This window comes from Ovis canadensis, chromosome X (genome assembly GCF_042477335.2).
Source record: "Ovis canadensis isolate MfBH-ARS-UI-01 breed Bighorn chromosome X, ARS-UI_OviCan_v2, whole genome shotgun sequence".
Lineage (NCBI taxonomy): Eukaryota > Metazoa > Chordata > Mammalia > Artiodactyla > Bovidae > Ovis > Ovis canadensis.
In genome coordinates, this window is record NC_091727.1 from 115,722,621 (window position 1) to 115,736,492 (window position 13,872).

General features: G+C 47.3%; 1 protein-coding gene across 2 annotated transcripts; it reads left to right on the plus strand.

Moving 5' to 3' along the window:
* The first annotated feature begins 2,719 nt into the window (after window positions 1–2,719).
* RAB33A (RAB33A, member RAS oncogene family) lies at window positions 2,720–13,167 on the plus strand. Of its 2 annotated transcripts, XM_070290808.1 has the most exons (3): window positions 3,237–3,623; window positions 3,871–4,021; window positions 12,580–13,167. In XM_070290808.1, exons 1-3 carry the CDS (start codon window positions 3,366–3,368, stop codon window positions 12,780–12,782), a joined length of 612 nt encoding a protein of 203 aa, XP_070146909.1. In that variant the 5' UTR covers window positions 3,237–3,365; the 3' UTR covers window positions 12,783–13,167. The 2 variants fall into 2 exon arrangements, with proteins under 2 accessions (XP_070146908.1, XP_070146909.1); XM_070290807.1 differs by lacking the exon at window positions 3,871–4,021 and having other exon boundaries at window positions 2,720–3,623.
* The last annotated feature ends 705 nt before the right edge of the window (window positions 13,168–13,872 follow it).

Genomic DNA, 13,872 nt, shown 5'->3' on the forward strand with positions numbered 1-13,872 from the left:
TTTTGGCTGATACTTCCTTTTTTATGAATAACTAAGAAGACAATAAAAGAAATGTGTTAGAACTTGAAAAAAAAAATACAAAGTTAATCCTATCTGGTGGTGAAAGAAACTTTGGAAAACACTCAAAATCTTGACAATCAGGTACCTATGAAAACAATTGAGTGTATTTGAAAGACAGTCATTTAATGATGCAACATTAACACCAAAAAGACATTGTGCAGGGCTTCCCTGGTGGCTCAGTGGTAGAGTCTGCCTGCCAATGCAGCAGACAGGGGTTTGATCCCTGATCCAGGAAGAGCCCACATGCTGGGAGCAACTAAGCCGTGTGCCACAACTGATGAGCCTGTGCTCTAGAGCCCACGAGCCACAACCACTGAGCCCATTTGCTGCACTGCTGAAGCCCACGTGCCCTAGAGCCGTGCTCTGTCACAAGAGAAGCCACAGCCATAAGAAGCCTGTGCACCACAACTAGAGTGTAGCCCCCACTCACAACAACTAGAGAAAAGCCCAGGAAGCAAGGAAGGCCCAGCACAGCCAAAAATAAATAAAATTATCTTTAAAAAGGCATTGTACAGCATAGTTATTCATACTTTTGCAATAAGTGCAATGAGGTACTTTTCTTGGTCTCTTAATAAAAAATGATATTTTATCATTTTGGTGGGGGGCAAAAACAATGTACACATATGAGTAACTCCAAAAATACGAGTGAAAGTTCCTCAAAATCTCACTCCACAGACTTTTTATCAGGGCATGGGCCCATTTTGATATACCACATTCCCAGAAATCAATGTTTCTACCTTACAAATATAATGAGAGCTCTCAGACTCAGTGACAAGTTTTTGCTGGAAGCATGAGTCTAAATAATCTTATGTGGATGTAATACTTTTCATATCTCTCAGAAAGATAGCATTAATTATGGCTATAATTAGCAAAACTTACTTTCACTCTTACCTCCTGGATATATTTGTGTGTGTGTGCACGCGCGCGTGCATCCTCAGTTGTGTCTGACTCTTTGCGACCCCATGGACTGCACTCCATTAGGCTTTTCTGTCCATGGGATTTTCCAGGCAAGAATGCTGGAATGGGTTGCCATTTCTTTCTCCAGGGGATCTGCCTGACCCAGGGATGGATGCCAGGTCTCCTGCATTGGCAGGTGGATTCTTTTACCACTGTACCACCTGGGAAGCCTAGTTAATAGTTATCTCTCTCTCTTTTTTAAAATAGCTACTCTTCTATAGATAATGATCACCAGGAGCATTAGCTTCAAATACAGAGGAGAATTATCTGGCAAGCTATTTAGACATCAACCAATCAAAAACAAAATATAATGAGGATTGCTATTCACACTATACAATGATAATAGGTATTCATAATGATGACCTTGGATTAGTCAATGAAGAATAAGTCTTTCTCGAAATGGTTTTAACATTGAATAGTATAATCTAGGGTTTTAGAAATGGGTGACCTACATATGTGCTAAAAGAGTTAGCTATAAATATATCTGCTAACTCAGCTTAAAAAGTTTACTAACTAGAAGACTCCATTTTCCCAGCCATTTTGAGTAACGTGGAAATGGCTGAGCAGTCACATTCCAATTTGCTTACAGATCTGTCACTGATGCTCTGAATTGTTTTCCTTATGACGGGAATGGATTTAGTCCTGTTGTCTCTTCTGCAGCTCAACCTCACACCCAAATAAGATGATAACTCACATGTGCTGCTGGAATCCCTGACCTTGATGGCATTAGCAAATAACTCGAAAGTCGGTGCTGTTGGTATGTGTCATTAATACCTCAGCATATGAAATCTTTAGGGGGAGGGATAAAGTCTTAAAAGGAAATGTAAATGGGCACATTTTATTGTATGTAAGTTGTACCTCAGTAGAGTTGATTTCAAACAAATTCTGAACCTGCAAATCACTTTTGGCAGAAGGAGTTGGTCTTGACCGAGATGTGTAGTGCTTATTAAGCCTTGGGAAGCTGTCCCCTAATACCGTAAGAAAAGTTCTGTTCATTTATCATCTTCCAAGCATAATCTAGGCTTCTGGCAAATTAGACCCAACCACTTTGTTCTACATTCAGTTGCAGAGGGGTGAACGCTCCTAGGGGTTTCCACTTCCTTTTGAAACTCCACCATTCTGCAAGGATTTGTGATTGTATGGAGAGCCCAGAAGTGCAAGACACTGTGAGGTTTACGCCATGTCTCAGGATCCCTCCACCTGGACCTGTCACGGTTAGCCCCGGAAACAAAGTCCCCTTTTGCTGAAGCTGCCAGCACTAGCTTCCCCTTCTCTTAGCCCACACACCGGCCCTCTGCCGCGGCGGGCCTTCCCCATTGGCCAGCCAAACACAACCGACTGCAGCAGCCAATGGGAGCCACTCTCCTGAACATTCAGAGGATGGGTGCTCGTGGTGTGATGAGGGGCGGTTGGCGCCTGGCACGCGCCCCCCTACATCTGGCAAGTCTGTGACAGAAACAGTAACTCGCCCTACACACGCACACCCGTGCCCCTGCCTTCCTCCTCTCAGCTGCGCGGGCCCCACAACCCATGGTGTGTCTTGGCAGCGCCCTCCCCGGCTCCCTGGGGCGCGCGAGCGCACCTGCTTTCTCAATAAGACAGAGCATCCCTTTATCTTAAGGCTTGGGAGGGGGCCGCGGAGGCGGGGCGCAGCTGCCCGCCGCAGAAGAGGTGAAAGAGGTGTCTCCGCCCCACATCCCACTCCCGCCGAGTAGTGTCGCTCCAGAGCCAAAGCGCTCTAGAGACGCCCGAAGGTGCAGCTTTCTTTGTCCTCCCCAGTTGTGCTCCCAGCCCGCTGACCCCGAGCGCTCTGAGAAAGTGGGAGTGGGGAGCCCGAAAGCTATAAAATAAATGGGTGCAAGGAAAAAGGAAGACCATCCCGAGCTGGCGTGTGCGGATCTCCCCACCCACCCTATCCTCCTTAGGCTTCTTCCCTCCGGTGTGTCCCTGGGGTCCCGGCAGGGGAGGGTTTATGCAAAGGCGCGGTGGCGGCAGAGGCGGCCTGGGGAGCGCCGTAGGATCCCAAGCCCGAGGGCACAGGCCCAAGGAGAAGGCTTGCCGGCTCTCCTCCATCTCTCCTCCCCTCCCTGGCTTTTGTGTCGCTGCCTCTGAGCTGCTAGGAGGGTGCGCTGGAGGAGGGGGGCTGGGGTGAGAAGCACCCCCTTCACGCGCGCGCGCGCGCACACACGTTGCCGGCGCACGCATACACGCGCGGGTACACACTCACAGACACGTACGCACACACATACACACGCACAAAGCTCGCTCGCCTCGAGCGCACTAACGTGGCCGTTTTCTTTGTGTGGAGCCCTCGAGGGGGGTTGGGGCCCCGGTCTGGTCCGGGGGAGATGGCGCAGCCCATCCTGGGCCATGGGAATCTGCAGCCCGCCTCGGCCGCTGGCCTGGCCTCCCTGGAGCTGGACTCGTCGCTGGACCAGTACGTGCAGATTCGCATCTTCAAAATCATCGTGATCGGGGACTCCAACGTGGGCAAAACCTGCCTGACCTTCCGCTTCTGCGGGGGTACCTTCCCGGACAAGACTGAAGCCACCATCGGCGTTGACTTCAGGGAGAAGACGGTGGAAATCGAGGGCGAGAAGATCAAGGTGATTCAGACGGTCAGGTCCAGAAAGGGAGGGATCTGGGAGGGGGTCTTGCCAGAGGTATCTCTCATGTGGTTGTAAATGTCCAGCGTGTGGCTGTGTCGCCGCTTGCTGAGCCCAAGACCCTCCGCAAGTCCTCATCCCCTTTCGCCTCTCTCAGTGGCCCAATTCCCACCTCAACCCCCCCACTTTTTTTTTTTGAGGGCTGGAGGGAGTGGTTGCATTCATGCCCTTTGCCCTTGCCTGACAGCTCCTGCCAGGAAAAGCCGGTTCAAACCCATCCTCGACCCTGAGCCGGGAGCAGCGGCACCTGTGGGCAGAGGGAGGTATGAGGGATCTCCGTCCTGGTCTGTGGAATGGATCCCAAAGCACTTCACATATCTTGAGGTCTCTTCTACCTCGTGAGTGCCAATAGGTTGCACAAACCTGCTTTGGCTAAGCCCTCAGGCCTTGGCAGTGGGCAGGCGGGGTGGTGGGGGGAGGATGGAAGTCCATAGAGAATGAAAAGTGCTGTATTTTAAATTAAAATGTATAGTTGAGATTAGGGCTGGTTTGGAATAGGAGTGGTGTGCAGTGGTTCTGGCACAAAGCCATTAGCCCCTTTAAAGAAATTGACATAGGGTTACCTGCCGGCACTTCATAACAGATAAAACTAGTTCTTTTGGAAGAGCACCCCTCAAATGATAGCTTCTTTATTTGTCTGGTGTACCTAATGCCTGTTACTCATTCTGTTGGTATTGTCTTCAGCGGGCCTTTGTAAAGATGCAGAGCAACTTGTTTGAGGCCTAAGGAAAGTGTCTTGGTGCCCCCATCTCATTAGTTTGTCAGTAAGTACAGATATTCTTGTCTGACCATTTGTGCTCACTTTCAGATCAGAAAAGGCAGAAACTCAAGAGGACAGGAATATTTCAATGTGCAGAAGATGGGGGGAGGAAGGACCTGGCAAGGGCAGCTTCATGTGCTGGGGGAGCAGAGGGGGCAGGGTTATGGGCAGCAAAGACACCTCAAAAGGCACTGGGCACTAAAGACCAACTCCTCTAGAGCCACAGCTGGCCTTTTCTCAAGCCTGTGGTCAGACACTGTCAGGTGAAGTTAACCCTCCCTTTCCATTGGGCAAACAGCCCAAATGACCACAGGACCTCTCTTCTGAGTGATGTAGAGAGAAGGGCTGAGTAACTGGGGAGGGTGATGAAATGCTCTAAACTGTACAAGATTCCTGACTCCTTCGTTATTAAAATGAACAGGTTTTAAAATGGCTTCAGAGACTGGTCCAAGGCACTTGATGTCAGGAAGATGGGGAGCTCAGTACCGATACGGGAGTGCTCTTGAGAACAACTGACCCCAGGATCAGGAACATAGGGTACTGTTTGGAAATAGTGATCTTTTTTGCCCCTCTCATTTTGCCAGGCGGTGGTGGGGGCGGGGGGTGGCATTGCTACATTTCCTTTTAAATGTCAAAGTAGGTATCTGTCTCCATCCTTTCCTAGGGCTCTTATTTCAATGTCTGTTTGGCTAGGACTTCTTTAATGTAAGGTTGTAAGACTGGAATTTCTAAAACATGCCTTTTAAAATCCAAAACAGAAATATACTTATGAATGTGTTCTTAAACCCTCAAAACCTTTCGAATTTAATGCTATCGCTTGTTTAACATCATGTCACATTGAGCCAAAGAGTCGTTTACATTTAAGAGAGGGGGAAAGAAGTCCACTTGAAATTTCGATGAAAGAAAAAGGAAATGTTTGGGAGTCTAGGAAAGGAGAAGAGGGGGAGAGGAGAGGAGGAAGCCAGAAAGTGGAAGGTGAAAACGAGTGGAAGAGGGTCACTGCCCAATGGCCTTGGGGAAAATTTTGCAAAGATTCCTTCCCTTCTAACATCCAGTACTTAGTCAAACTGGATTTTACAGTGTCCACCAAAGATTCTGGACCTTTTCCCAGAGGGCAGAGCCTGTGACAGTGTGACTCACAAGAGATGGAGCCCAGTACAGCACCACGTGCACATAAGTGCTTAATACAGGCTTTTTTGGGAAGATGATATTTTCAAGAGGACGAAATCTTGTGACACTGCTCATGGGCGAGCCCTCTGAGTACAGATTCTGAAGGGGCTCAGGGTAGGGTGTGGGAGCAGCGGGATGGGGGCCCTGCCTCCAGCAAGGCTGCTGCAAGCCCAGAGCCCAAGCTGGCAGGTGAGACCGGCGTGTCTTTGAGGAGATGGCAGAGCACAGCAGCTAGCACAGGCACTCCAGGGGAGGCAGTTTTGCCCCATACTCTGGCTGGCCTGAAATGTCTCAAGGAACGAGTACCAAAACCCATGCTAGGAGGTGACTGTCAAAGGCTTCTCTTTTGGGGAGAGAGAGAAAAGTCCCCAAACTGAGGCAGCCCTAGACCACAGGTTCAGCAGGAGAAGGCTGTCAGGCTCTAAAATGGCAGTGCTGGGACTTCCCTGGTGGTCCAGTGGTTAAGACTCTGCTCGCAATGCAGGGGGCCCAAGCTCAGTCCCTGGTGGGGGAACTAAGATCCTGCATGGTATAAGGCATGGCCAAAAAACAAACAAACTACAACACCAAACAAAATGCCAGTGCCATCTGTAGGGCCTTGAAGCCCCATTTGGTGTCGGCAATCTATGTGTCTGCCACCCCCTCACGACATTTATAATCCAGTATTTCCTGATTCACAAGAACATCAAAAAAAAGCCTTCAGCGAGTCAGCAATAATCATAATAACAACAACAGCAACTTCTATTTATTGAAGAAACAAAGAGCCCAGGCTAGGCACTTTCCATGCACTATCTTATTTGATCTTCTCAGCAGCCCCATGAAATTAGGACTATTATTACTGTTCTTGTTTTATAGATAAGGAGACCAAAGTTAGAGAGATGAAATAATTTGCCCCAAGGCACGTGGATCTGAGCTTTGGTCTTCAACCCTGGAGCCCCAGCACTGCGCCATCTCACTGTCCTGCCTTCCCTGAGATAGGGCCAGCATTCAGCCTCAATTCAGAGCCCACGCGTTTTGTCACTGCTCTCTCCTCCAGTCGGGCAATATCTGGCTGGGAGGGATTGTGCACAGGGGGAGGTGGCATGCCAGGCAGCCAGCCTTATGTGATCCCAGGGGCCCAGGGTTTCAGCCCCTGGACTCATGAGCCTTCAAGAATGCCCCCTTCAGCTGCACTGCAGACGTTGTGCTGAGTACCTAGGTTTTCCTTTCTGTCCCTGGACTGTCTTACCTTGAGTGTAAGAATCAGAGAATATTCAGAGATGGAAGAGACCTTAGAGCATCTCTAGCCCAACTTCCTTGTTTTACAGAGAGGAAACTCAGACTGAGAGAGGGAAAGTGACTTGCCCAAGATCACCCAGGGCCCGGCCTACAACTCAGGTCTCCTAATTCCCTTGTTGGTGCTCTTTCCACACACTGTGCTGCCTGGCTTAGAAGAGTCTGTAAATCCCCACACTGGGCCAGCCCTGTGGTCCATCCAACCCACAAAGTTACCTGGGACAGGGATACGGTGAGACATCATAGGGGAAAACTGACAGGCCTTCTTGACATCAGCCTAGGAAGGATGGAGGCCTCCCCCAACCCCCAAGGGAAGGGTGGAACTTCCTTGAAAGAACATTAAGTGTCTGTCATCTTACAGGTTTAGCTAAATCATATCGCGCCTGTCTCAGTCTCAAAGCATTGGAAAATGCCGAACAGGACTGGGTGTTTGGGGGTGGGGAGGTAGTAGAAGGGAGGCTCAGTTCTAATTTTTGAGCCCCTCTTTGTAGATTTTCATGGAAGCATCTTCTCCTGTCCAGTTGGGTTCCTCCTACACGCCAGGCACACCCTCTGCCCTAGCCTCTGGACCAGGCATCCTGCGGTCAGCCGTGGCTGGGGGCAGGTGTCGCTCAAGACTGTGGATTTCTCTTCCTCTGCACTCACTTGGAAAAACACCCTCATGTGTGTTACATTACCGAATGGATGGAGGCTGAACTAAGTGTTCCCTCAGAAGCTGCCTGCAGTCAGAATGACATCATGTCTTCCTTAGGGCTTCTGAGCTTCCATCTTCTGCCAGTTAGCTTAATGGTTAATTAGCCATTAGTTTGGTTGTTTCTCTGTCTCCACTGCTGCTTCTCTTGCTGTGAGTTTCTCTTTGTCTCTCCGTCCTCCTTTGCCATTCTCTGTGTCAGCCTGGCGTGTGAAGCTGGTTGTATCTTACAGGCAGATGGGATGGTCCAGCTTAGCAGCAGCAGCAGCTCACTGAAGAAAGACTTGTCTTGAACTTTCCCCGTGACCCTCTTGGGCATCCTCCAAAGATTACAGATATATACTTTTTCCCTTTCTCCGTTTCTACCCTCCCCCGCCGGCCTCCAACAGAAGGATATTCATACCTCATACCTCATGTGTAGAAAGATACCAGATATCTTCTCTAGGGAGAAGAAATACCTGAGTCACCTAAGAGCACGTGCAGGGGGTGAGGGACTTGCTCAGGCAGCCGTAGCCCCAGGAAAATGGTTTACAAGGCTAGAGGTATCTTTGGCAGTTCCCCTGTGCCCCTTGATGCTCCTCCAGTGTCCCCGTCACCTTGGGCCCGACCCCAGCCACCAGGACATGTTGCTGGCCTTCATCTCTCTTCCCCCTCCTCACTGGTTGCCTCTGCCTTGGCTCTAGCTCATCATCAAGAAGCCAAGCTAAAAAAAAAAAAAAAGAGAGAGAGAGAGAAGAAGAAGCAGCCGCCAAGCTATCTCATCTTGCTTTCCAAGATGAGAACCAATGGATTAAAGGAGCAATGCTACTAGGACAGGGCTTATGGGCCCCCTGAGACAATGGCAACAACTAATATTTGCAGAACACTTTGTATTGTGCAAAGATCTTTCTCGCATGTAATTTCCTTTGCCTAGTCATTGACTCAGTGAAAGGAGGGACTGGAACCTGTGTCTCCCAATTCCATATCCGCTGCTGCATTTCCAAGGGTGCCCGCTCAATGAGCTGTCTGGCCAGACTTGATGGTGGCGGTTTCAGGCCAGGGATGAAGGGGGGCTGTATTGGGCAGTGTGTCCTATACTTATGAGGATGCTAATCCTCATAGCATCCCTACAGGATTGCTGTGTTTATCCTTAGTCTCCAGAGGAGGACACTGAAGATAAAGTAACTTGCCTGAGGACACCTAACTAGTAGGATGTGATTGGGCTGGGATTTGCATCCTTGTTTGACTCCACTAAACCCCACTGGTCCTTGGAGAGAAAAAAAAGGGTCCTGGGGGCATGTGTGTGGCTTAGGGGCAGGCACCAGTGCTGGCTACCGTGTGGATGCTGTGCCCACGGTGGGAGAGGGGGACTGAGTGAGGGAATGCCAGCTGCCAAAGGGGGAGGAGCTGCTTTCACTGTCCAACAGAGGCCGGGGGTTTATGAGGGTGCCGAGAAGGACTGGGACACCAAACCCTGAAACAAAACAAGGTCATTCCTGTTTCAGAGAGCCTGACTGTCGCACTCTCCCTTTGTGATGGCTTTTGAAGCCACAGCACCAGTTCTTGTGATTTTCTGCTGTGAGCAGTCTGCTTCCTGGCTCCCCTCTCACCACAGAGAGAAGTTGAAATTCCAAGCCCCCCAAATCAAAGGTTCAAGTCTCCACAGGCTTGGGTGGCGTGCATCATTCTGAAGCCCTACCTTAGAAAAGCCAAACAGCCAACCTACTCAGCCCCAAACACCTCACACACTCCCACCCGTGTTCCTGCTAGTGGCAGGTATTTTTAGAGTCCTGAGCTCATGGTGTTAAAGCATCTGCCACACGCCTGAGAGCTGGTAGGGATTCAGCCTTATTCAGAGGCAAGAGTTATGACTACCAGAGGGTAGGGATGGGAGGAGCCATCCTAGGAGCCAAGTGGTAAGGATATTCTCTGGCGATACTTGCCCTCTTTCCACTGACCTCCATTCCTCTCCCTGCCTGCTCTCCTCTGTCTTCCTGCTCAGAGCACCAGAGAGGTGGAAGAAATGAGAATCCCTTCTGTCTCTGCTTGCCAAAGCAAATCAGCCTTTGAGGACTTACGTTTTTCTGGGTAACCAAAGTCTAATGTTGTCTCTGAAATCCTTGGCAGATACCTAGGATGTCAGATGGATTGTAGTTTTGGTGACTCAGACCAATACTGCTTTTTGATCAAGACGACAATATTAATGACAAGCTTGATGATGAGGGACCTGACGCAGAAAAAGACTGCTTACAGTCCATCTGGAGGGATGCCAAGAACACTGATGAACCGACTAGAGAACAAGCATGCGTGTGTGCTCAGTCACTTCAGTCATGTCCGACTCTGTGATCCCACAGATTGCACCCTGCCAGGCTCCTCTGTCCATGGAATCCTCCAGGCAAGAATACTGGAATGTGTTGCCTTTTCCTTCTCCAGGGGATCTTTCCGACCCAGGGACTGAACCCAATCAAGCCTCCTGCATTCTTTACCACTGAGCCATCTGGGAAGCCCAGAGAACAAATAAATATATTCTAAATGGTGTGGTAGAGACTCAAAGTACAATAAACATTCCTAAGGAAAGAGAACTGAAAAATTGGAGAAGGTTTTAGGAAGAAGGTGGAATATGAGCTGAGCCTGGAAGAATGGGTGGGATTTGGATAGAGCAGTTTGGGGGCATCCACTTATATAGGGGAGGGTGGACTAGTAGGACCACAGGTACAAAGGACAGAATGAACCAGGTGTAGCTGAGTAGCTGGAAACTAGGTTGGGTGGGGTTGAATTACGGCAGACAGAAATGTTTCTATTTTGATGCCATATGCAATAGAGGGCTGTTGGAATTGGCTGAAGAGGAGGACGACATGCTGATACAAGCAGGGATTTAGGAAGGCTGATTTGAAAGCAGTATGCAAGAGCCACTGGGGTGAAGGCATCTAGAATCCAAAAGCCTTTGCTGTAGTCCAGAAGTGAGGAGAGGAGAATCTGACCAAAATACATGGAAATCTGAATAGAAGAAGGCCATGACTTGAAGATCGTGCCAAAGGAACATGGCACCCATCTCCATAAAGGAGATGAAGGAAAGCCTGGATGATGAAAATTGATGCTCAGAATGATGACTCTAGTGCCCTGTAAGGTGTTTATCCAGCAAAAAGATTTAATTGTATTTACTAGATTATACTTAAAGTGAAGTGAAGTCGCTCAGTCGTGTCTGTTTGCAACCCGTGGACTATAGCCCACGAAGCTCCTCCGTCCATGGGATTCTCCAGGCAAGAATACTGGAGTGGGTTGCCATTTCCTTCTCCAGAGGATCTTCCCGACCCAGGGATCGAACCCAGGTTTCCCACATTGCAGGCAGACACTTTAACCTCTGCACCACCAGGGAAGCCCTCAGATTATACTTACTGACTGCTAATTCCAAATAAAGGCTATACTTCATTTTAAGAACCGTAGTAGTCAATTAGTGACTATAACCACATTGTCTTTCATAACTTAGAATTGTACATGGCCTTGGGACAATTGTTCTCAGCATGATTTCCCTTGTCCAAGACTTTGGATATATAAAGGAAACTAGATTGGGCTGAATGTGTGTAGACTCTGGAGCATCCCCTGGGAACTATATGTATGTTGCTAATTGTCCTTTATCCCAAAAGCTAAGATGCAGAAGAAAATTCCAATGAGCTAATTTACCTTTTACATAAGAAAGAAGTGAATTTAAAATAAATTGAGCCACAAAGTGAGATTTTAACACTGACTTTATTTTCTTTAAACAGTCATACAAAAAAAATTTAAAACCCCAAAGTGATGTATGCTTACAGTAGAAAATTTGGAAAATACAAAAAAGGAAATAAATACCACCTAAAATCCCACTGTTCATAAATAACCATTAATATTATAGTTTTGTACACTTCTGATTTTTCCTATGCATGTGTCTATGTTTAATTTTTTTTTTTAATATTGGGACCATAGTGTACAAAATACTTTGTATCCTCCTTTTTAAGCTCGTGTTTTGTGAGCATTTTTGCACCATTTAATTCTTTTTTTTTTTTTTTTTTTTGGCTATGCTGTCCAGCTTGTGAGATCTTAGTTCCCTGACCAGGAATCAAACCTGGGGGCTTGGCAGTGAAAGAGCACAGTCCTCACCACTGGACTGCCAGGGAATTCCCACACACAATTTATTCTTTGCAAAGAGTATTTTAATGGCTGCATAATAGCCCATTGTGTAGACGGGTTTCCCTTGTGGCTCAGCTGGTGAAGAGCCCACCTGTATAGATGCACACATGCCTTTTAGCTGTTTATCTCCTGGTGAACATTTAGGTTATTTCCTGTTTTGTAAAAATTGATTAAGATCTTTGTACAGAATTTTGACCACATCTTTCTCTTTTTGCTTCCCCCTCTAGTTTTATAGAGATGTAATTGATGTACATCACTGCATAAGGTTAAGGCATAATAGTTTTAGTTACATATGTTGTGAAATGATTATCGCAGTAACTTTAGTGAACACCCATCATCTTATACAAATACAATAAAAAGAAAAAGCAAGAAAAGAGAAAGTTTTTCCTTGTGATGAGAATTTTCAGGTTTATTCTCTTAACAACTTTCATATATATCATACAGCAATGGTAAATATGGGCATCATGCTGTATATTATATCTCAACTACTTATTTACATTATCTGCTATTTCTTTTGTATAGATTTCTGGATGGGATTCTAGGCTCTAAAAATTTTGCACCTTTAAGCTTTTGATAATATTGCCAAATTGCCCCCCAGGAAAGCTGACCAATTTACACTCCAGATTTTCAACTAAAAAACTTAAGATTTTCAACTCAAAATCTTAAGAAAGACTTAATACATGCTGGAAGAAACTTCTCTACTTTGAAAAAGACCATTCTGCCAATTTGTCAAAGAACCACTTCCTGTGTCAGGGCTTGTCACCTCATTTTTATAATGCCACAGAACCATGTTTTCTCCTATCTCTATTTCATGTTTCCTTTTCTGACTCCAAATATCGGTCTTTTGTATCTTCCAGGTTCAGGTGTGGGACACAGCGGGTCAGGAACGCTTCCGCAAGAGCATGGTGGAGCACTACTACCGCAACGTGCATGCTGTGGTCTTTGTCTACGACGTCACGAAGATGACCTCCTTCACCAACCTCAAAATGTGGATCCAAGAATGCAATGGGCATGCTGTGCCCCCACTAGTCCCGAAAGTGCTTGTGGGCAACAAGTGTGACTTGAGGGAACAGATCCAGGTGCCCTCCAACTTAGCCCTGAAATTTGCTGATGCCCACAACATGCTCTTATTTGAGACGTCAGCCAAGGACCCCAAAGAGAGCCAGAATGTGGAGTCAATTTTCATGTGCCTGGCTTGCCGATTGAAGGCTCAGAAATCCCTGCTCTATCGTGATGCTGAGAGGCAGCAGGGAAAGGTGCAGAAACTGGAGTTCCCACAGGAAGCTAACAGTAAAACTTCCTGTCCCTGTTGAAACCAAATGGTATAAATACAAGAGCAATTATCACTGGAGGGTTTTTTCTTTCCCTTTTTTCCGTGCCTGCGTAACACTGACACCTGCTCGTTTCCATACAAATTGATACTAAAATAAAATTTGTATAGATTATCACATGCCTTCATGTCTTGCTTTCTTCCGTGAAGACATTTCTGACTGTGATGAGCAGAAGAGGCAGCTCACCCTACTAGATAGGCACCCTTTCTATGCCACTTGAAATGCTCATCCTTTGAGTCACTTCTTCAGGACTAATTCATTCTCTCATATGGTGTCATCAGTGGGCAGAAGCACCCAGAGGGGGTGGAATACAGGCCAGGTATGTAGTTCTTGAGAGCCAATGCAAGGGGAGGGATAGAGAAGTTCCAAAAGGAGACATTGACTCATTATTACTTCCTAGGTTCCCCGGATGTCGAGACTAGGCTGCTCTCCTTTTATTTCCAAAATTTAAAACTACAAAGTATAGGTTACCCAGTAGGCCCAGTTCTTTCCCATGCCCTTAGCTCCTGCTCTCCATTTTTCACCGAGCAGCCCCAGGTACCAAAAATATTTCTTTCCCCCTGCCCTTTCTTGAAGAAGGCAGGGTTCAAGTTAACATTGATCTATGATGCCCCCACCCCAGCTCTTTGCTGGGTGCTCTGGAAGAAATATAGCAGGAGGATCCATACTCTACATTCAAGGACCCTCTGATCTAGTTAGGAGAACAAGGTACATGCTGAAACTACTTGGGAACAAAAATTAGTCCAGAGTATTACCAAGTGTAAGACTGTGCTATGGAAATTGACAGCATTATGTATTCAACATCATGGAGGGGTCACC

Bases quoted from the DNA above. Each gene is read 5' to 3' on its own strand.
- RAB33A (XM_070290807.1), top strand. From the start codon at position 3,366: ATGGCGCAGCCCATCCTGGGCCATGGGAATCTGCAGCCCGCCTCGGCC. The intron at 3,624-12,579 runs GTGATTCAGACG...TGTATCTTCCAG, and splicing joins TCGAGGGCGAGAAGATCAAG to GTTCAGGTGTGGGACACAGC.